A 22,026-nucleotide genomic window follows, 5' to 3' on the forward strand; every position below is an offset into this window, starting at 1 on the left:
TGTTTCTCTCTCCCTTCCTCTCTCTCTCAAATCAATAAAAACATTTTTTAAAAGTGAAAACCATTCCTAGCTTACTAGCCATATAAAAACAGGCTGCCATTTGCCAACCCCTGCCCTGAAGGCTCAGAGGAAAGGGAAATCAGTGAGACTGAAGTCATTGTTTTGAAGCTTCCTGAAATTCTGGGATTTGATTGGTGCTTTCAAGGATGGATAAGATTTATATTGAGAAGGACACTTAGGTTATTTCCATATCTTGGCTATTGTGAATAATGCTGTAGTGAACATAGGGATATATATATATATATATATTTTTTCAAATTTTAGGGGTGGATACCCAGAAGAAGAATTACTGGGTTATATGTTAGCTCTACTCTTAATTTTGGGGGGAATTACTGTAATGTTTTCCATAGAGACTGCACCAACTTATATTTCCACCAGCAGTGTACAAGGGTTTTCTTTTCTCCACAACCTCTCCAACACTTGTTATTTTTTGTCTTATTGATAGTAGCCATTTGGTACTCAGCTATAAAAAATGATGAAATATTGCCATTTGTGACAACATGGATAGATATTGAGAATATCATGCTAAGTGAAATGAGTCAGATGGAAAAGGACAAGAATCATATTATTTCACTCGTATGTGAAATATAAAACAGAAAGCAACAAATGAACAAACAAACTCATAGACACAGAGAACAGTATGGTGGTTACCAGAGGGGAAAGGAGGAGGGTAGAGGGGAGGACGAAGGGGGTCAAATATATGGTATTGTAAGAAGACTAAACTTTGGGTGGTGAACACATAATGTAATGTACAGATGATGTATTATGGAATTGTATACCTGAAACTTATATAATGTTATTAACCAATGTAAACCCAATCAATTTAATTTTAAAAAATGATTTAGATTGAGAGATTATGTTCTTTCTGAAGGGAGTAATGAGTAGAGAAACAAACCTGTGATACCATAAAAAGAGCTGTGTGTTACATGCAAAGAGTGGAGAGCAGCAATACTTTTGCAGATGATATGGTATAATTGCACATCAGAGTTAAGGCGTACTGTAGCATGAATACCTACACTGCCTCAGCCACTGACAAGCCGACTTGCTAAGTAGATCTAAGAAATAAAGATGCTCTTTTGGCATATAGCCTCCACTTTGACTGGGCCAAGGAAGGCAGTGTCTCATGTAACAATTGGCTCTTCAGGAGCTGTTGCTACTATGACTAATTAAAGGAAAAACATCATGTGTTTAGGATAATGAAGATTGTTGGTCTCTTAACCATACCTATACACAAAGATAATAACTTACCTTCAATATGCGTTATTGTTATTGGCAACAAGGAAGAATTGAAACAACTAATGCTAAGTCACTTACTTATTGAACATTTGTTGGATGCGTTCTGTGTGCCAGGCCCTAGAGATACAGTTGAAAAGCTCACAGTATAGAGGGAGAGAAACACTATATATAGACATAATTACAACAAAGTGAGATAAGGGTTAGAAAATATGTGCAAGGAGTTGCCTAGAAGAAGGAACCAACAATTCGTTTTGCTTTAAATTTTGAAGTTGACTCAGTCTAATTATTGCTGTCCTTCTTTGCCATAGATTATATTCTTAATACTAGCCAATGACCTTATATATCTGTGCCATTAATTACGAAGAGGCCTGCGGGAAATACTGTAGTTGGGTCCAATCTAATTTATCAGTCTCTCCAGAAAAAGCAATTTCAAACATTCTGCTGCTACTACTAAGTTTTTAGGAACCTCTTTATGTGCAAGTACATAGCTATAGTATTGCTGTTAGTACTAATGTTGAGCTTCCTACTTGGCTGGTGTGAATATTGGGTTCTAAAAAACAATCGTTTTCCTAAGTAAAAGTTGCAGAAAAGGAGATTCTGCGGTAGGCAGAATGATGGTCCCCCAAAAGAGACCTTATCTTCGTCCCCTATGAACCTGTGAATATATTGTTACATTATGTAAAGGGAGAGGGGAGATTATAGTTGCAGATGGAATTAAGGTAGCTAATCAGATGACTTTAAAAATAGGAAGATTATCCTGTATTATCCCAGTAGGGGCAGAGTAATCACAAGTCTCTTTAAAAGTGGAAGAGGGAGACAGAGAGGAGGTTGGATTGATATGATATGAGAAAGACAACCCATTTTTGCTGACTTTAAAGATGGAGGAAGGGAGGCAAGGAAAAGGCAAGGAAATTATTCTCCCTGTATTAGTTTGTAAGGGTTGCCATAACAAGTACCGTAGACGGGGGCTTAAACTGCAGAAATCTATTTTCTTATATTCTGGAGGCTAGAAGTCAGAGGACAAGGTGTTCGCAGGGTTGATTTTTTTTTCTCAGGCCTTTCTCCTTGACTTGTAGATGTCTGTCTTCTCCCTCGGTCTTTACATTGTCTTTCCTCTGCATGTGTGTGTCCTGATCTCTTCCTCTTATAAGGGCACCAGTCATATTGGATTAGGGCCCACCCTAATAACCTCATTTTAACTTAACGACCTCTTTAAAGACCATATCTCCAGATAAAGTCACATTATGTAGTATTAGGAATTAGAACTTCAACATAAAATTTTGGCTGGAGGGACATATTTTAGCCCATAATACTCCCCTGAAGCTTCCAGAAGAAGCATGGGTCTGCCACCACTTTGATGTCAGGACTCTTGACTTCAGAACTATAATTTGTGTTGTTTAAGCCATCAAGTTTGTGGGAATTAGTTATACAGCAAATTATAATACAATTACAAGTAACTTAATGAAGTACTGATTAACTGAATTGTGGAACATCTATAAAACAGAATATTATGCAGTAATCAAAAATAGTGAAATAAATGTCCATTAACAGGTAAATGGTTGAACAAAATATAATATATACATACAATGCAATACTATTCAATCTTAAAAGGGAAAGAAATTTTGACACATACTACAACAAGGATGAACCTTGAGGACATACAAAGTGAAAAAAGCCAGTCACAAAAATACAAATACTATGTGATTCCATTTATGAGGTACCTAGAGTAATCAAACTCATAGAAACATAAAGTAGAATAATGGTTGCCCAGGACTGTGGGAGAGGGAAACAAGGTTTTTTTTAAATGGGTTTTATATTTCTAGTTTTGCAAAATGAAAAAAGTTCCAGAGATTGGTTGAACAACAATGTGAATATAACACTAATAAACACTATACTTGAAAATTATTAAGATGGTACATTTATGTTATGTTATTTTACCACAGTTTAAAAATTTTTAAATAGTGAAACAAAGATATTGTAAAAGGCAATGATAGAAAAATAGGTATAATGTGAAGTGCTTCCATTATATATTTTAGAGAAAGGATATATACATATGCAATGCTTTATGTACACAGAATATCTCTGAAAAGATATTCAAGAAACTGGCATAGTGATTACTTCTGGGAATGGGGTTGTAGAGAACTAGGAAGTAGGGGACAGGGATGAGAAGAAAAATTAAATACTTTTTGACACCTTCTGAATCTTATTTACCATGTGCATATATTACATATTGAAATAATGTTTCTTACCAAGCTCATAGAGACAGAGACAGATTAATGGTTGTCAGGGTTCAGGGTGAAATGGGTGAAAGGAGTCAAAAGGTAGAAATTTGAGTTATAAAAAATGTAAGTTATAGGGATGTAATAATTTTAAAAAGAAATAATGGTTTTTTTAAATGTGTCATTTGGAGTTAGAGACTGCAGAGAGAGTTTTCTCAGGTAGGTCATCCTTAGGCTATGAAATTGCTTTGTCAATCCAGTTACACTTAAGTATCAGAATAAATAAGATCTACTTCTTGTCTTTGCCTTTAAAGGGTTAAAAGATCTTGGTCCCAAAGTGGTGTTCAGGCTTTAGGGTACACATGCATTTATTGTTTGAGGTCTGTCAGTACATTTTCAAAATCTCTTGTTTCTTTCAGAACAACTACAATGTACTCACTTGATTAGAACTTCCCAAAAAAGGTTGTAGACAGAAAAGATGGAGGAAAAAGGAAAGACAAAAGAAATGCTACACTCAGTGTTTTCTGTTTCTTAAAAGCACATAACCTCAAGCAATATAATTAAAGAGACTTAACAGTAACAACAGGTTTTGACTCTTGTGGGATTATTTCTTAAGACTTCCGCTTGCAAGTTGTTAGGTAACTGCACAAGTTAGATTTTAACACTTTTCAAAACATCCTTCTTAGTACATGAGTCCTTGCACCATATATTCCATATAAAGATTGCAATGTTTTATCACTGCAATTCTTGTTTAGAAGCTGTTCTTGGAACTTCTTGTTATACATGGATGTGTTTTCCTTACCAACAACCTTAGCCTATATTTTTCTCCAAACAATACTTGGCCAAAGGGGTATACTTGGCCACAGAGCCATATCCTTATATTTGTGGGTTTTGGATATCCATAAAAAGCAAAAACAAAACACTATTTTTGGAATCTTTTTAGTTATCTTTTCCTTTGGTTTGGTGTTTTACTGTAACTAATTCAGCACTCAGAAAAGTGCTTAGTACATAGTGGGGGTACAATAAATGCTAATGAATGAGTCCCTGTGAGCTCAATACTCCAGGGTTATATAGGGAATACAAATTTGTCTTTATAAGTGAAAAACTTATAATTTTATAGAAGCAAAATTTTCCTAGATGGCAAACGTTTCTTTGAAAGAGAATTTAATCCAAGTGTGTAATTCTTTTACATGTAGGAAGGAGATGATTATTACTATAATAATATTTATTATTGTTGTTAGAAACAACAGTAGTAGTAGCAACATAATGCTAAGTGCTTTACTTTTTTTATTATTAGCAGCTACAAAAAGTCATGGGAACTAAGGGCTTTTCTTACATTATCATTCATACAGTCTTCCCAACAACTCTATTGGATAGATGTTATTGTTGTGCCCATTTTCATAGATGAGGAAATTGAGCTCAGAGAGATTAGGTAATAGGTTCAAAATCCCATGGCTAGTAAGTGGCAGGGCCAGAAAATGAACTCAATTTAGTTTAGTTAAGATTTGGACTTGGTACTTCCAATGCAAGAATATGAGTTTAACTTAATTCTCTTCAAAATTTCTACTTCAGTGGCTGAAGGGACATGATAAAATAGAGGGAGGGAGGGTAGGAAAGAAGGGAGAGAAAGAAAAGGAAATTGATATCTGTACTACAAACTGGGTATGATCTCCATCAGCATGCTAGAACTAACATTGGAGGAGTTTCCACAATATGAAATTCAGACAAGACCATGTTGAGGTAAGGGTCCACCAACCTGAGAAGTACTGTACATATTCTTCGCTTACTAAAAAATGTTTGAAACCAAAAATGACTGTTAATTTTTATCTGTTGACCATAAGACAAGTCAAGTAAGTGCTCCTTCACCAAAAGGGATTTTTTTCAGGGGTAAAAGAAAGGATTGCATTCCTGTAGATGCAGACATGGCAAGTCCTGTGCACACACTCCATAAGAAGTGGGAAAAAACCCTTTACAAGGGGGAAAAGGAAGTTAAGGAGAGGGGCTGTTACAGCCATAGAGCTCTGTTGTAAACAGAGTTCTTTTTATAGGGTTTTCCTGAGGACATAGGGTTTGAGAGCTCCTCCCACAGGTCTTCCTGATTCTTGTCTAGGTAAAATCTTTGTCGTAAATTTTGACATATCAAATACCTTTTCGCATCTATTTAGATAATCTTATCGTTTTTCTCAAGAGTATGCTGACTTAATAATATGCTAAATTATATTAATATAATTCCTAAATATTAATTCTTGGAATAAGCCCTTTATAGTCATAAGCAAAAGTTTATTCTGCAGAACCCAGGAACAATTCAGGAATTAGAATTACCCAGGACCTCAGAAAGCATAGGAAAGACCTTTTAATTGAATTTCAATTAATAAGTATACAGTAAAGTCTTAAAATAACTGTAAGAATGCAAGTGTCATTACAGGACCTCTTTCTTGAAAGATCATTTTCAAAAAGCTAGTGTAAACATGAAATATTTATAAGAATGAAAACTTTAAAGTCTTAACTAGAGTAATTTGGGTTAATTGCCTTGTATTTTTCTCTCTTTTCAGTTTGTATATGCTGTGGCAGTGACATTTCACTTTTGATCTGCTTAATATTATCTGTTATCTTTTGTAATATAAGAATTTGGGAGAATTGAAAGCAGCTTTGGTTTCTACCTTTAATTCCTTCGAATATTTTATTTGTTATGTATTGAGCCTTTAGCTTTTATAATGTGACTTTTAGAAGTCTTAAAGTATTTTTTAGACTGACTAAAAATAAAAAGACAAATGAGTGTAAATTTTTCCCCCTCCAAAGTGCAAAGGAGTAAGGAATAAAGAGACTATGCATTTGCAGGATTTAGAAAGTGATTTTAAATGCTTGTTTTTTTTTTCTGAAAGAGGAAGAGGGGAGGGATAGCGAAAGATGAGACATGGTTGTAAGAAGAAAAAACAAAGATAGGCAAAAGATCACAGTCGGAAAAAAAGCAAGAAGGAAATAAACCAATAGAAGGCAGTTCCCAGAAATAGTAATTCTGACCTTTACTTTCTTTCATTTAAGTTTATTTGCACTCTCAAACTCTTAACATCTACAGGTGTTCTGCAGGTTAAAACAGCCCCAGCTTTGAAAAATCAAAGGAGTCAACTAGCATAGCCATAGAGTAGTTATAGATGGTTCAGTTTTAGCCACTGGTAGTGAGTTTTTGTTTAACAGCTTATTGAGATATAAATGATACACACACAAAAATGCACATGGTTAATGTATTTAATTTGATGAATTTGGACATATGCATACACCTGTGAAGCCATCACTATAATCAAGGTAACAACATATTTATCATCTCCAAAAGTTTCCTTGTGCCCTTTGGGGGTTTTTTGTTTGTTTGTGGTAAGAATATTTAACACGAGATCTATCTTCTTAACAAAAATTTTTCATGTACAATAGAGTATTGTTAACAGTAGGGACTAAGCTGTACAGCAGATCTTACTCATTTTGCATAACTGATACTTTATACCCATTAAACAACAACCCCCATTTCCTCCTCTCCCTCAACCCCTGCAACCACCATCTATTCTGCTACTATGAGTTTAATTATTTTGAATACCTTAAAGAATAGAATCATGCAGTATTTGTCCTGTGGCTGGCTTAATAATTTTACTTAGTATAATTTCCTCCAGGATCATCCATGTTCTCATATATGGCAGGATTTCCTTCTTTTTCTTCTTTTTTTTTTTTAGGCTGAATAATATTTCATTGTATGCAGATACCACATTTTCTTTATTCATTTGTCTGTCAATAGGCATTTGGGTTGTTTCTATCTCTTGGCACTTGTGAAAAATGCTGCAATGAATATGGGAGGGCAGGTATCTCTTTGAGATCCTGATTTCAATGCTTTTGGATTTATACCCAGAAGTGGGATTACTAGATCATGTGGTAGTGAGAAATTTTGATGACATCAGCATATACATCTCCATGTAGGGATAGCTGGGTTTCTAGCAGCTGTTTCCTAAACAGCAAGCATTTGAATAGAACTTATTGGGTCACAGTTGGATCTCTCTCTCTCTCTCTCTCTCTCTCTCTCTCTCTCTCTCTCTCTCTCTCTCTCTCTCCCTCCCTCCCTCCCTCCCTCCCTCCCTCCCTCCCTCCTGGTATTGTTAGTCATAATGGGAAAATACTCTTGTGTTACCAGCTAATTGTTTCACTCAATTGTCCTGTTTTCCTTATCACTCTTCCAGATAGATTTTGAAAAAGAGATTGGAGAGTGGAAGGAAGGTTTTAAATTGTGTTTTTGGAATCTGTCAGAGAGACTTGAATAGGGCATGTCTTTTGGCTCGTCTTATAAACACTTGCCAGCAGAGGGCTAATGAAACTAGTGGTTAGATCACCCCCCAATCATGTGCTATATTTTAAAGCCTGTGTCTAAATAGTCATATCAAATATGTACCTTTGAATATGAAGATAAATGAACACAATCCTACCCATTCTGAGAAGAGTCCAGAGTACATACTATGAAGAGTTAGTAGCACCATTTTTACAGAACATCCCATTGCCTATAAATTGGAAACCACAGAAATGCTTCAGCTAATCAAACATAATTAACTTTTCAATCACCTAAACAATCACCTGTTGGCTTTTTCTTTCCAAAATAGTGATTGCTAATCAGAATTGCAGCTTCTCACCTATGAGCTAACACTGAATCAGTGATTTCTGCTGGCTTTTCCCATCATGCTTGTTGCCCCATTCGTCTGGATCTCTGAAACAATCTTATTTGTATTACAGAGTTCTCAGTTGGAAGACAGTGAATCAGCAGCATTACTTTGCTGTGAATGTGAAGAATCAGAAATCTTTAGTGATTCCAATGTACGTAGGTATATGATTTTATACAGTCTTTGGTGATTGAGTGAAAGCTTTTTGGCTTTTAAATGCAACTGGGATAGTGCCTATTATTTCATCTATTTAACCTCACTCAGCAAAATACCTGGGAAGGCAAATAAGTGACTTAGAGTGAATGTATATACAATAGTATGGTATATTTATATGCATAATAAGCTCCCCTCAAAGCTTATCTATAAAAAAGTAGAAAAATTTTGTATCCTGGGAGCTTGAGTAAGCCTCCCTCAAAAGAGAATATGATTGTTTTTTCTGGGGGCGGGGGGAGGATTCTTTTTCTGGTGAGTAGTATCCTTTTCCCTGTGACAACTGCTTAGCATTGGCGCTGCCACTGTACCTTTATTCCCCCATATACATAGACCTAATATATCCTAGCTGTTGATAATCTTAAGCCAAATAGTGTAATTACTTGGCTGGAGAATCAGCTAGATCATCTTACCTACATTTCATGAGATGTTATTAATTTTATTTATCTCATCTGACCCCCAGCAAAGTTGCCGAATTATTGCAACTTACCCATGGAATCAGGCTAAAGTTACAGAATGACTTAAATTTACTTTTTTAGACGTTAAATATATCTTCCATAAGAATAACTGCCTTTGCTAGCCATGGCTAACCTAGGTTCTACAAACCTCGATGAGAAATCTTGTTTCTGTCAACTTCAGGATGTTTACTGCATAATAGGCACTCTATAAATTTTGTTGACGTTTCACTAATGGAAGCTCTCTCTTCAAGGAAGCTGTGCCTCTCAATTATATATCACCACAGCTCCTTAACTGTCTTCTTTACCTTCATGGCACAATGAAGGTGATCACTATTTTAGAATCTCATTTGACTATTATATTGATTTACCTGATTGCACTTCATTCAGCATTGATGAGAAGTCTGGAATGGCATGAAGTCATTATTGTGACTCACTAATAGCTGAAGTGGTGCTCATTTCTCTAGTTCTTGAAAACATTAACTGATGAATTCACATGAACAGTCATTTATTGTCAACATTTGCAGATGACAGACTTAGGGTAGAAAGGTTATATTCTTTGTCTAGTATGTGATAAGCAGGGGCAGCACTGACATCATATCTCAGCTGACAATCATTAGTGAGCTCATTATCAGCAGGCAGCATCATCATTGACAGAATATGTACCAGCTCCTTGAATAGTATTCTACAAGATTTATTTTGTTCAGTCTGCACTGCAGTCCTCTGGACTTGGATGGACTTATTGTTTTGACTGCTCTTGTCTTAGAGAGACCAGTGAGTGAAAATCCACATGAAGAATATCTTTAGGAAGTTGAACACATGTAGTGAAATATGATTCTAATTTTAATGGTTTCCTCCTTAGAAATAATTAGTTGGGTATATGTATTTGCAGATTACCTGGATTGCTTTTTATTGCCAGAGCTTTCATTCATTTAAGTCAGATTTGTTTTGCTTTTTCTCTTCAAGAGGCAAAAGTAGTTATTTATACTTGGCTGGTTTTTTAAAGGTATTAGATCCTCCTCCGTTTTGTTTCTTCAAGGAGTATTTCCCACACTTTTTTCTCTTTTCTTGTCTCCCCATTCGCACCCTCACATCAAAGGAGATTGAAGAGCTCCTTTCCAATTTGAAGACTTAAACTTGAAAAAGAAATTATTTGTAGAGCAAACAAATTGAAATCCACACTTTGAATTTTCTTCAAAGGAAGTGGTATGGCATCTGGACAACTATTTGAAATAGAAGTTAACCTGATGTAAAGGAGAGTAGAAGATAAAATCAATCTCTGAAGAACTTTCTCTTTAATCTTGGGATAACAGAAATATGAAATTTGGTTAGCTATATTCACTCATTCATTTATGTATGTATTCACTCATTCACCAAGCATTGATTGACAGTCATGTATAAATCATCGGCCCCAGGACTATGGGGGTTAGGCATAAAATACAGATTCTACTCTAAGAACAAACTTTCAGCAATAAAAAAATAATGTCTGCTGTTCTAATGTAAAACATGGTGACTATAGTTGATAAACTATCCTATATAATAAGGAGGTGATATGCAAATTGACCGTCATGCCCTTGCACAAGATGGCTGCCCCCATGTGGTCAAAAGATGGCTGCCACAAGATGGCCAGCAGGGGAGGGCAGTTGTGGGTGATCAGGCCAGGCCTGCAAGGAAGGTTAGTTAGGAGCAACCAGGCTGGCAGGGGAGGGCAGTTGGGGGTGACTGGCCTGCAGGAGAGGGCAGTTGGAGGGACCAGGCCATCAGAGGAGGGCAGTTGAGGGTGACCAGGCCTGCAGGGGAGGGCACTTGGGGGAAACCAGGCCTGCAAGGAAGGTTAATTAGGAGCAACCAGGCCGGCAGGGGAGGGCAGTTGGGGCGACTGGGCCTGCAGGGGAGGGCACTTGGGGGCAACCGGGCCTGCAGGGGAGGGAGGGAAGTTGGGGGGGATCAGGCGTGCAGGGGTGGGCAGTTAGGGGCAACCGGGCCGGCAGGGGAGGGCAGTTGGGGGGACCAGGCCATCAGGGGAGGGCAGTTGAGGGTGACCAAGCCTGCAGGGGAGGGCACTTGGGGGCGACCGGGCCTGCAAGGAAGGTTAGTTAGGAGCAACCAGGCTGGCAGGGGAGGGCAGTTGGGGGCGACTGGGCCTGCAGGGGAGGGAGGGCAGTTGGGGGGGACCAGGCCTGCAGGGGTGGGCGGTTAGGGGCGACCAGGCCGGCAGGGGAGGGCAGTTGGGGGTGATCGGGCCAGCAGGGGAGCAGTTAGGCGTCAATCAGGCTGGCAGGGGAGTGGTTAGGGGTGGTCAGGCTGGTAGGCAGAAGTAGTTAGGGCCAATCAGGCAGGCAGGCAGGCAGGCGAGTGGTTAGGAGCCAGCGGTGCCAGATTGTGAGAGGGATGTCCCAGATTGGAAAGGGTGCAGGCTGGGCTGAGGACACCCTCCTCCCAGTGCATGAGTTTTGTGTACCGGGCTTCTAGTCCTATATAATAAAAGCCTAATATGCTAAGTGTCCAGTTGTCCAGTCGTCCATCCAACCAATCAAAGCGTAATATGCTAATGATATGCTAAGGCTGCTCAACCACTCTCTATGACATGCACTGACCACCAGGGGGCAGACGCTCTGACCAGTAGGTTAGCTTGCTGCTGGGATCCAGCCCATCAGGACTGAGCGAGCCCTCCCACGGTCCCTCCCCAGCCCCAATCGTGCACTGGTGGTGTCCCTCGGCCTGGCCTGCGCCCTCTAGCAATCTGGGACCCACTCAGGGGATGTTGGAGAGCCAGTTTCGGCCTGACCTGGCCAGGCCAAGGGACCACTGGTGCACGAATTTGTGCACCAGGCCTCTAGTGTGTTGTAAAATTGTTAAAAGAGTGAATCTTAAATGTTGTCACCAGAAGAAGAAAAAAAGAATAAATATGTGAAGTGATGGCTATGTTAATTTACCAGATGGGGAGGATCTTTTTACAATGTATATATATATCACATCATCACAATGCTGCACTTTAAATATTTTACACTTTTGTCAATTATACCTCAGTAAAGCTGAAATTTTTAAAAAAAGAATCTACCCAAGGAGAAGGAAAAAAACTAATTTTTCAACAAATTAGTTTTATGGATATTCATGGAAATCATTCATATGCAGTACATGGGGAGAAGAGCAGAAATCTGTGAATGAGTGGAAGGAAGTTTGGCTGGAGGCAAAGGGATGGCTTTCTCTGGAAGAGGGTTGGCTGCTTTAGATCTTCTGGGGCTTTTTCCAGAAGAGAGGAGAGCCCTTGAGATCTCTGTTCCCACTCAGCCTCTAGGGAACCATATAAAGGATAGAAGCAGCAACTTGTTCCTTCTGCTGTGCACATGGTGGTTGGAGGCCCCAGAGCAGGATGACGGTGTGACTGGAAAAGATCATAGAGGAGGAAGATACTAGCCCTAACTTCAGGAATTTCACTTTGGCTCTAGATAAGAAAGAATATAGGCAGTGACTAGGGCAAGTTGGAATACTAGTGGCTGTAGCAGCCACTGAGACTCCTGAGTGTCGTCTCCATCCCCTACCCCCATAACTACTGCTATCCTGCCTTAAAGGAGAAAGAAAGCTCTGCATGAGCTGAGATTCCAATTATTGTGCTTGTGGGGGGTCAGCTAGAAACAAATGAATTCATTACTATTGTAGGGTTGTTTCTTCTCCAACCTGGAGATCAGGAAAATGCTTGTTATATTAGTTTATTTTCTAAGAATACAACTCATTTTTTTGTCTCCTTTCCATGCTCTTCTGATCTCACTCTCACCCTCTACAGGAAGAGGGACGAATATAGGTGATTATGCATTTTTTATGGTCTATTCATTTCTTTGCTTGGATATTATATCCTTGTAGGGAATGCATTTTTCCTCTGTGCAATCAAACAGCTTTTATGTTTAAACTAGAGGCCCAGTGGCATGAAATTCATGCACTCGGGGGGATCCCTCAGCCCGGCCTGTGCCCTCTTGCAGTCCAGGAGCCCTTGGGGGATGTCCGACCAACAGCTTAGGCAGTCGGACATCCTTAGTGCTGCCGAGGAGGCGGAAGAGGCTCCTGCCACCACCGCTACATTCGCTCTGCGTTCACCAGCCGTAGCCCAGCTTCTGGCTGAGCGGCACTCCCCCTGTGGGAGCACACTGACAACCAGGGGACAGCTTCTGCATTGAGTGTCTGCCCCCTGGTGGTCAGTGCATGTCATAGCAACCAGTTGTTCTGCCGTTTGGTCAATTTGCATATTAGCCTTTTATTATATAGGATAATGCAGTGAAAGGAAGAAGTATTAGCCTTTTGTTGTTAAAGAAAGAAAAAGCCACCTTCTAGAATCAAAGGTGGAAAGGTAGACAAAAAGAAAATCTAAAATGTAAAAATTACTTAGTTTAGAATACTTTTTGAAACTGTAGATTTGCATTCTCCTCTAGTGCAGGACAAATATCTCAGAATACAACAGTATCCTAGATGGCATCTGCTATGGATGTTTTCATTTGTATCATTTTGTGGAGTGGGAGAATGGCTTTGGAGAGAGTGAATATTTAACCTAATACTAAATTCAAGATGAAGGATTTAAAAATTTTAAAAAGTTATAGCTTTGGAGTAACCTACCTATATGGATTGAAGATAAAGGGACTTGAATCTTCAGGATTCTTCTAAAGCATCCTGTGTTCTTGTATGTTTTAAGTTTTGGAATAAGTTGAATGGGATGATAAAAACAATGAATGATTTGTTAGCTCAGAAGTAAAACTACACTTAAGAGGGGGAAACTGGCCGTGGATGGTTTTGCTCAGTGGATAGCGCATCAGCCTGAGGACTGAAGGGTCTTGAGTTTGATTCAGGTCAAGGGCACATACCCAGGTTGCAGGCTCGACCACCAGTAGGGGACGTGCAGAAGGCAGCCGATCTCTCGTTGATGTTTCTCTCCCTTTCCCTCTCCCTTCATCTCTGAAATCAATAATTAAAAAAAAAAAAAAAGAGGGGGAAACTGCTATCATCATTAAATCTACTTTAGTAAGTCTCTCACGATTGTGAGCACAAACAAGGTGCTTGTGGATAAACCTGCAGATACAATGATAAGCCAGCTGGCTGGAAGATGGTGATGTAGGTCAACAGTATGTACATGTGGTCATTTTTGATGATTTATGTTTACCCTCTTCCTTTCAGCTCTCTGTACTGTGTGTATTTTTTATTTCTTTTTTAGACTCCGTTTGCAGAGACACCTTTGAAGCAACCAACACACACAAATATAAAAAGAACAACAAAAAAAGAAAAATTATTACTAGGGAGATGGGGATTTTTATTTTGAGTTTCAAGTGGCCAGTTAGTCAACAGCAAACAGTTGTCCCCACCAGGGTTCTGGATTATTTGAATTGTTTTTGCTTTATCTCTGCTGCATAGTACTAGAGAGATTGCTGATAAGAGCACCTGTTCAGGAAAGGAGATAAAAGTGTTGCTGATGGCAAAAATATGTTTCACCATGAACAGTATTTCTATTTTTTTTCCTTTGGGAGGGGGTCTGATCCAAATGATTACACTGGTAGAAATCTTCTGTGATGTTAAACATTTTTTTGTTGTTGTTCCAGAGTAAGATATAAGAAAGAATAGCTTGACTGTTTTGCCCTAGAAAAACAAATGAGAAATAATTTTCAAATTTTCTTTATTTAAAATCTTAATTTATTGGATGACATGAGAAATGAGACTTGTAGTAATCTTGAGTAAAGGGTATTTTAAAATTTTGCTTTGTCATTAACTATGTGGTTCTCATCATGGCTACACTTGGTAACCTTTTTAAAATAATTTAATAGAGTCTCACCCCAGTCCAGTTAAATCAGGATCTATGTGAGTGGGACCCAGGTATTGGTATTTTTAAAATGCTCCCAGTATTGTTCTAATGAGAACAAGGGTTAAGGACCATTGTTTTAACTCTAGCTATGCTAATGTTTGCACCTCCATATCAGAGCTTCAATCTCTAATATTTGTTTCCTTGAAGAGCTGATAAAATGTGATATTGACTAGAATCATAAAAGTTAACGGAGGGTATGTATGCATTTGATAATTCAGGTACAATGCAATTAACTTCTTTTTAGTGAAATTCCTTGGCTAGGCTTTTGATAAAAGAGGAGCAAGACCTTAGCCAGGGAGTTCAGGTTGTTAGAACATCATCCTGATACACCAAGGTTGCGGGTTTGATCCCCAGTCAGGGCACATACAAGAATCAACCAATGAATGCATAAATGAGCAACAAATCAATCTCTCTCTCTCTCTCTCTCTCTCTCTCTCTCTCTCTCTCTCTCTCTTTCTCCTCTCTCCTCTCTCTCCTCTCTCTCCTTCCCTCCCTCCCTCCCTCCCCCACTCCCTTTCGCTCTCATTGATAAATTAAAAAAAATTTTTTAAAGAGAGGATAAGATACTGAAATTAATTGATCCAAATCCTTAGTAATCCTGTGACAATGAAGGGTAAAGTTTTCCAAGAGGTTATTACTCTTCCGGTGTCAACACTACTAGACATAAAGACTAAGAATTAAAGAGCACTATTGTACTTTGTATATTATACTCTTATTGAAATAAAATATACATACACAAAGTGTACTTATTTTGCACTTTTATGTATATCTTGATGAGTTTTCACAAGCACACATCAAGAAATTGTGTAACCTTTACCTAGATCACAAAATGGAGTATTATCATTCCCCATTCACCAATCTCCTCTTCTACTAGCTCCCCAACCCTTGCCCCCTTCCAGTCACTACTCACCCTCCCAGCCATCAACCCCCAGAAATAACCAAAATCCTGGATTTTGATGTGGGCATCAGGCTCTGCGCTTTAGAGGACCCTCTCTGACCTCCAGAATCAGGTCTAGCATCATGTATGTAATAGTTAAAGAGCTCAGGTTCAAGGGTCAAAGTCCCACCACATACAGGCTTTGTCACTCCACTTCTCTAAGCCTCACTTCTCCCTTTTGTAAAATGGAGATAATAGTACTTGTCCATAGAGTTGTTATAATAAAATGAGGTAATTTATGGAAAGTATTTAGAGGGCCTGACACATTATCAGTGCTGAGAGCAGGGCAGATATAGGATTCCATGGTGTCACCATCTCTTCAACAAAGTCAGAACAATGCCACTGTTGTCTGTGAGAATAATTAAGCTCATAGTCCAGCTCTGGAGGGGAGGAGGAGGGGAAAGTGGGCATCCTAATCATCTTTCCTTTTTTTAACCATTCTTTTTTTAAAATTTATCTTTATTATTAAAAGTTTTATAGATGTCCTTCTCCTCCCCCATTGACCTCCTCCACCCTGCTCCTGCCCCCTCCCCAGGCCTTCACCACAATATTGTCTGTGTCCTTGGGTTATACATATATGCATATAAATTCTTTGTTTAATCTCTCCCCGCCTCCCGTTCTTGATTTAGCTTGTGTCATGTCTAAGTTGTGGCAACTTCTTAAATACATTTAAGTTCATAAAATGGCCATTGAAAGGCTAGAAACTTTCTCTTACACATCTTTATATTTGCCACAGTGCCTAGCACAGTAATTTGCAAAGTGTACATAGTTAATGCCTTGGCTAAAGGAATCTAAGTATGATACTCAGGTTACAGTGCTTTCGTGTGCTAGATTTGTACTGATCTGACTTCTGATCCTCCTTTTTTAAAAAAAAAATATATATATATTTTATTGATTTTTTACAGAGAGGAAGGGAGAGAGATAGAGAGTTAGAAACATCGATGAGAGAGAAACATCGATCAGCTGCCTCCTGCACATCTACTGGGGATGTGCCCGCAACCCAGGTACATGCCCTTGACCGGAGTCGAACCTGGGACCTTTCAGTCTGCAGGCCGATGCTCTATCCACTGAGCCAAACCGGTTTCGGCTGATCCTCCTTTTGACCAGAGACATCTTTTTGAGATGTTATTAAGAGGATACAAAATATAGCAGTGAAATAATCACAGGCAGAAACCAGGAGCTTGACTTGATTTTTAAAAATCAACCAAATAAAAGCTCCAACTAGCCGAGTTAGCTTTCTTCTATAATCTGAGGTGAGTCTCTTCTGGTGTACTTACCCCTTATATTAGTTTAGGAGAGTGGTGAAAACAGGAAATGGCAGGGCTTTAGGGTTTTTTTAATTAATAAAATTGTATAGACTTCTTTTTTTAGATTATAGTTTAGAAATAATTTACCGTTTGGTAGGTAAGCAAGACAATTTATTGAGCACTTACTATTTTCTAGACATGCTAAATGATTTTCATTCAATTTAGTGTTGAATCCAATTTTTCCAGGTTAAGTACTTTTAGTATCGCTTGTTTAATGCTGAAGAAACAGAGGCTTGCACTTGCCTAAAGTATGCGGCAATGCTGATAACGACAGCCAAGCCTGCTTGACACTTCCTGCTTGAGCTCTCAACCCGATTGCCTTTGCCTTTGAATGGAATATTGTTATTCTGGTGCTAAGAGGTAAGGGGCGAATGGAATAGTGGTTCTCAACTCTGCTTGCACCAAAATAATCTGTGGGCACTTTTAAAAACAGATACGCAAGTCTCACTTTTGGAAGTTGCTCATTCAGTGGGTCTTGGATGAGACTCAACGTTGTTATCATCCATAGGTGTTTCTTCATGCAGTCAGAGTTCAGAATTGTGGGCCTTAGAAATTCCTTAGAGTGGAATTATAAGATTACAGATTTGGGGGCATCTGAAGACCAAATTTGGAATATTGTAAAGATACATGGTTACTAGAAGAGTAGGGAAGGAGGAGGTCGCTGAAAAACAACCAGGTTTCATGTTTCAGGTGGTGATTAAGATAGTATTTATCAATGGAAATTGGTTATATCACTGGGGTATTTTATAGCCAGATTATTTCTCCATTCTTTCTATGAATTTCTTGAGTGCTGCCACTATAATACTCAAGCTATCTTTCTCAGGTCTAGTTTGCTCTCCCAGATTTCTGGGTTCTCAGTGTTTGGGATGGAGTCCTGATAAAGACAGACATCACAGGAGAGTTGTAAATTTAACAAATTCTTAATATCAATGGAAACTTACCTTCTGAGTTCCTCCTAATGCCTTTTGTTTATTATTAGTAGTAGCAGTAGTAGTAGTAGTAGTAGTAGCAGCAGCAGCAGCAGTAGTAATCTCACAGTGTGCTTTGGCAGTTGGAAAGAGGTAGTAATTCTTTTCACTTTACAATTAGGAAAGTTGAATTACAAAAGCCATGACTTGCTGAGAACTATAATTTAAATATTATTGTTGACCACTAAACCATGTGACTGACACTATACTAAATGTTTTTTACATGTATTATCCCATATTATATCTCTAATATGAGTAGTGTCGTTACCCCTGTTTTTGAAGAAAACTGAGCTTATTTAGTCTATAATTATTTGTGTGAGTATCCATTGGTGAACAAATAAAACTCTGCCCTAAGGGATTTACAGTCCATTGGGGAAGATACATAATAAAAAAACAAGTAAGCATTCAATTATAAAATGTGATAGTGCTATGAAAAATACAAATGGGGAAATAACAATAAAGAATAACAAGGCAGAATGTCCACTAAGATAAAGAATTATCAAAAAGGGCCTCTCTAACATGGTGATATTTTAGTCCAAAATAGTTAAGGGATTTGCTTAGTGTCACATATCCAGTGAATGGTGAAGTTCGAGTCTGATTCCCAAGATTATGCTCCATGCTGTACTGCCTGTCGGAGATGTGCTTGGAATAGACTCCAGGCTTGTGACTTTCCTCTCTGGTCTGACCAACATTCATACCATGACACTGTACCAAATTTCCAGAAGGGGCATTATAAAATTTATAAGTTATAAATTATAATCTACACTAATGAAAGAGAAAGATGCAAATTGACTTACCTTCATGATGCCCACCAGCCAATCAGGAGTGAGTATGCAAATTAACCCAACAAAGATGGGTTAATTTGCATATGCAGGTGCAGAGCAGCCGGGGGCAGGACGGGATGCTTACATCATCACCATGATGACGATGCAGGCGTTCCGCACCGCCCCAGCCGCTCCGGGCCTCTGGGCAGTGTGGGAAGGCGGAAAGGCGGCTCCTGGCCAGAGCAAAGGCAGAAGGTGGCTCCAGGCCAGAGCGAAGGCAGTGCCAGCAGCCAGGGAAGGAAGACCCATTCTTGCATGAATCTTTGTGCATCGGGCCTCTAGTCTATATATATAAAAGGCTAAGTGTCCGTCCAGCCATCCAACTGGTAGCTATGACACTCACTGACCATCAGGAGGCAGACGCTCAATGCAGGAGCTGCCATGATGTGCACAGGCCATTAAAATAAATGGCACCATGGACCTGGCGCCGACAAACCAACACTAGGCTTCCCCCAAGTGGGACACAGGCCCCGCCACCACCCCGGAGCCACACTCTACCAAATCTCAGCCAATGCTGCCAAGACCCCATGGTGCAAAATGTGGCCCACAGCCCAGACCAGCCCGGAAACGGTTGCTGTGGGTGCTGAGTAATGATGTCATATAGCAATGCCTGGTTTCCTTTCCCTAGCAACTAACCTCCTTGGAGTTTCTTCAGCCCAGGAACCCGACTTGCTTTATAGCCAGGTGCAAACATTTTACACTTTAACCAAATGTCTGTGAAGCGTTTTCACATGCCTCATCTCATTTGATCCTCACAGAAGTCCTGGAGTAGGTAGATAGGAGACTCGGTAGAATCCTATTTTCTTTTCATTAGCCGGGAAACAGAGATTTAGAAAGTTTAGAAACTTGACCCAACTGAAAAAAAGTAAGAAATGATGGAACTTGAAAATGACTTCAGATTTTTTCACTGTGCAGAATATAGTCAGACACTGCTATAGTGAAATATTTTACCCTTTTTTCTCCCTGCTTGATCTACAATAATAATCTGCTTCTTGTTGATATTTACTGCTGTGTTGCTGACAATTACCTCAAAGAGAAATTAGGGTACATCACTGGGCTGGAAAACGTTTAGCTAAATCAGAAAGCAGGTCTAATTAAGCAAGTTTATTCTATATAAAAGGCTAAGTTGACTCATACATGTGCAATACATATAAAGTTCTTGCTGGCGCCAATTGCACGTGTGTGTTTCGATCTGTCATTGTCGATTGTGAATTTGGTTGACATTTCTATTATAAAGAAAGGGTGAGTCGCAATATTAAAATATTTCTTCTAATTAATTTTCTTTCAATGTGCATGAATCCATGCACCAGGACACTAGAAGTAGGATAATTCTTTCAAAAGAAATCTGCCTCCTAAAATACTTCATGAAAGAGATCCACAGGAGGTAGTAAGAAGATGGGGGAGCAAAAGAATTGCACGTAGTATATGATTCAGCAAATGATAAAGAGACACAGCTCCAAAGACGCAGAAAGTCTCTGCTATATCCATATTAGGCTGCGGATAGATGTTTAGTGTTTCACTCTGGATCAACATCTTATTTCCTGATCTTAACTTGACTTAAAGAACTTGAAGGATCTGATCCAGCAGCCAAGTGGACGACTGCTCATGAAAGAAACTGAAAAAGAGTTATTAGATGGTAGTTAGATCTTCAAGGTACTTGGAAAGAAAGTGGGAGAAAGGGAAACTCTGATATTGGGAAGGGAAAGGAGAGAGGTGAACAATGAAATACAGCCTTGAATTTAAATGCTGCAGTGTTCTTTTGATTCTACTGCAATGCTTGATTTGCTAAGTTACTTTTTTAGGGTTTTCCAACAGAAAATTGCCCTTTGCTCCAGAAGAACTTGTCCACTTACTCTTTTTCCTCCCAGGAAATAGGAGCAACTCTTAGGGTGATCAGATTCCATTTCAGTGTGATGTAAGTTTTTTGTCTCTGGATTACGAGCCAACTGTTTATATTTGAATAGTGTCTAGTGTAAATTTCTTTTTGGAAAATATTTGTGCATATTCATATGTACATGTTACTTGATGATTGTATTGGTGAAGATTATAAATTGGTTAGATCATCCAATTTATCATAACAATCTGACAATTTAGTCAAAAGTTATAATAATATTCAAACTCTTTGACAAAGAAATATGATTCTTGAAAATTTCCTCTAAAGAAATTATTTAAAAAGAAAAGGATTATAAGTAAAATTTTAATGAATATGTTTAGTAATAGGAGACAAGTAACAGTTAAGTAATCTATGGTAATGTTAATTTAATGAAACCATTAAAATGAAAACTGTATAGTTCTATGAGAAATTGTATATGAAATGTGAAGTGAAAAAGTAAATAAATGGAAAAATAAAGTTTACATTTAATTCTCAGATGGATCAGAGAATAAAATGTGAAAATATTGACATTATAAGGAAGAGCATATAAGAGAAACTTTTTTATAATCTTGGAGTAGGGAAGACTTTTAAACTATGTGACACAGCTCTGGCCAGTGTACACTCAGTGGTTAGAGGATTGGCCTGCACACCAACACATCGCAGGTTTGATTCTCACTCAAGGGCATGTGCCTGAGTTGCAGGTTAGTTCCCCCACCATAGTCAGGGCATATGTGAAAGTCAACCAATCTCTCGTGTCTCTCTCAATGTTTCTCTCTCTCTCTCTTTTCCCCTGCCTACCTCCCTCCTACTCTATCTCAAAATCAATGGAAAAAATATCCTCAGGTGAGGATTAACAACAAAAACACAAAACAGCCAAAACCGGTTTGGCTCAGTGGATAGAGCGTCGGCCTGCAGACTGAAAGGTCCCAGGTTCGATTCCGGTCAAGGGCATGTACGTGGGTTGCGGGCACATCCCCAGTGGGAGATGTGCAGGAGGCAGCTGATCGATGTTTCTCTCTCATCGATGTTTCTAACTCTCTATCTCTCTCCCTTCCTCTCTGTAAAAAATCAATAAAATATATATAAAAATAAAAATAAAAAGGTAATATGTGATCAAAGTGAATTTTCTCCCTAAGGCTTAAATAAAGAGAAAGCAGTTTCCCAAAACAAAACAAAAAAACAACAACAACAAAAAACAAACAAAAAAACCCCACAAAACATATAACACAAAACCCAGGAACCATAAAAGAAAATATGGATAAATTCAAATACATAAAGCCAAAAATTTTACATTAAAAGATCCTATAAGCAAAATCAAAAGACAGTACATTGTGAAAAATATTTTTAACATATTACAAAGAACTAATTTCTAAAAACATAATGTGTTCTACACTTTTTTTAAAGATCAGA

The 22,026-nt window shown here is 38.6% G+C and overlaps 1 protein-coding gene across 14 annotated transcripts in view; it reads left to right on the forward strand.

The window, feature by feature from the left end:
- The window catches only part of SSH2 (slingshot protein phosphatase 2), a 223,231-nt gene that overhangs the window by 50,142 nt on the left and 151,063 nt on the right, over positions 1–22,026 (forward strand). For 8 of the 14 annotated variants that reach the window (XR_009449134.1, XM_059669262.1, XM_059669275.1 and 5 more), the window contains one exon: positions 8,277–8,357. The exons of the other annotated variants lie outside the window; for them this stretch is intronic. Coding sequence is in view for 4 of the 8 variants with exons in the window: in XM_059669262.1 (XP_059525245.1) it covers positions 8,277–8,357 (81 nt within the window). In the remaining 4 variants the exon portion in view is untranslated. The remainder of the gene's footprint in view (positions 1–8,276; positions 8,358–22,026) is intronic. 14 annotated transcript variants of the gene reach the window in all.

This window comes from Myotis daubentonii, chromosome 16, assembly GCF_963259705.1.
Source record: "Myotis daubentonii chromosome 16, mMyoDau2.1, whole genome shotgun sequence".
Taxonomy (NCBI): Eukaryota; Metazoa; Chordata; class Mammalia; order Chiroptera; family Vespertilionidae; genus Myotis; species Myotis daubentonii.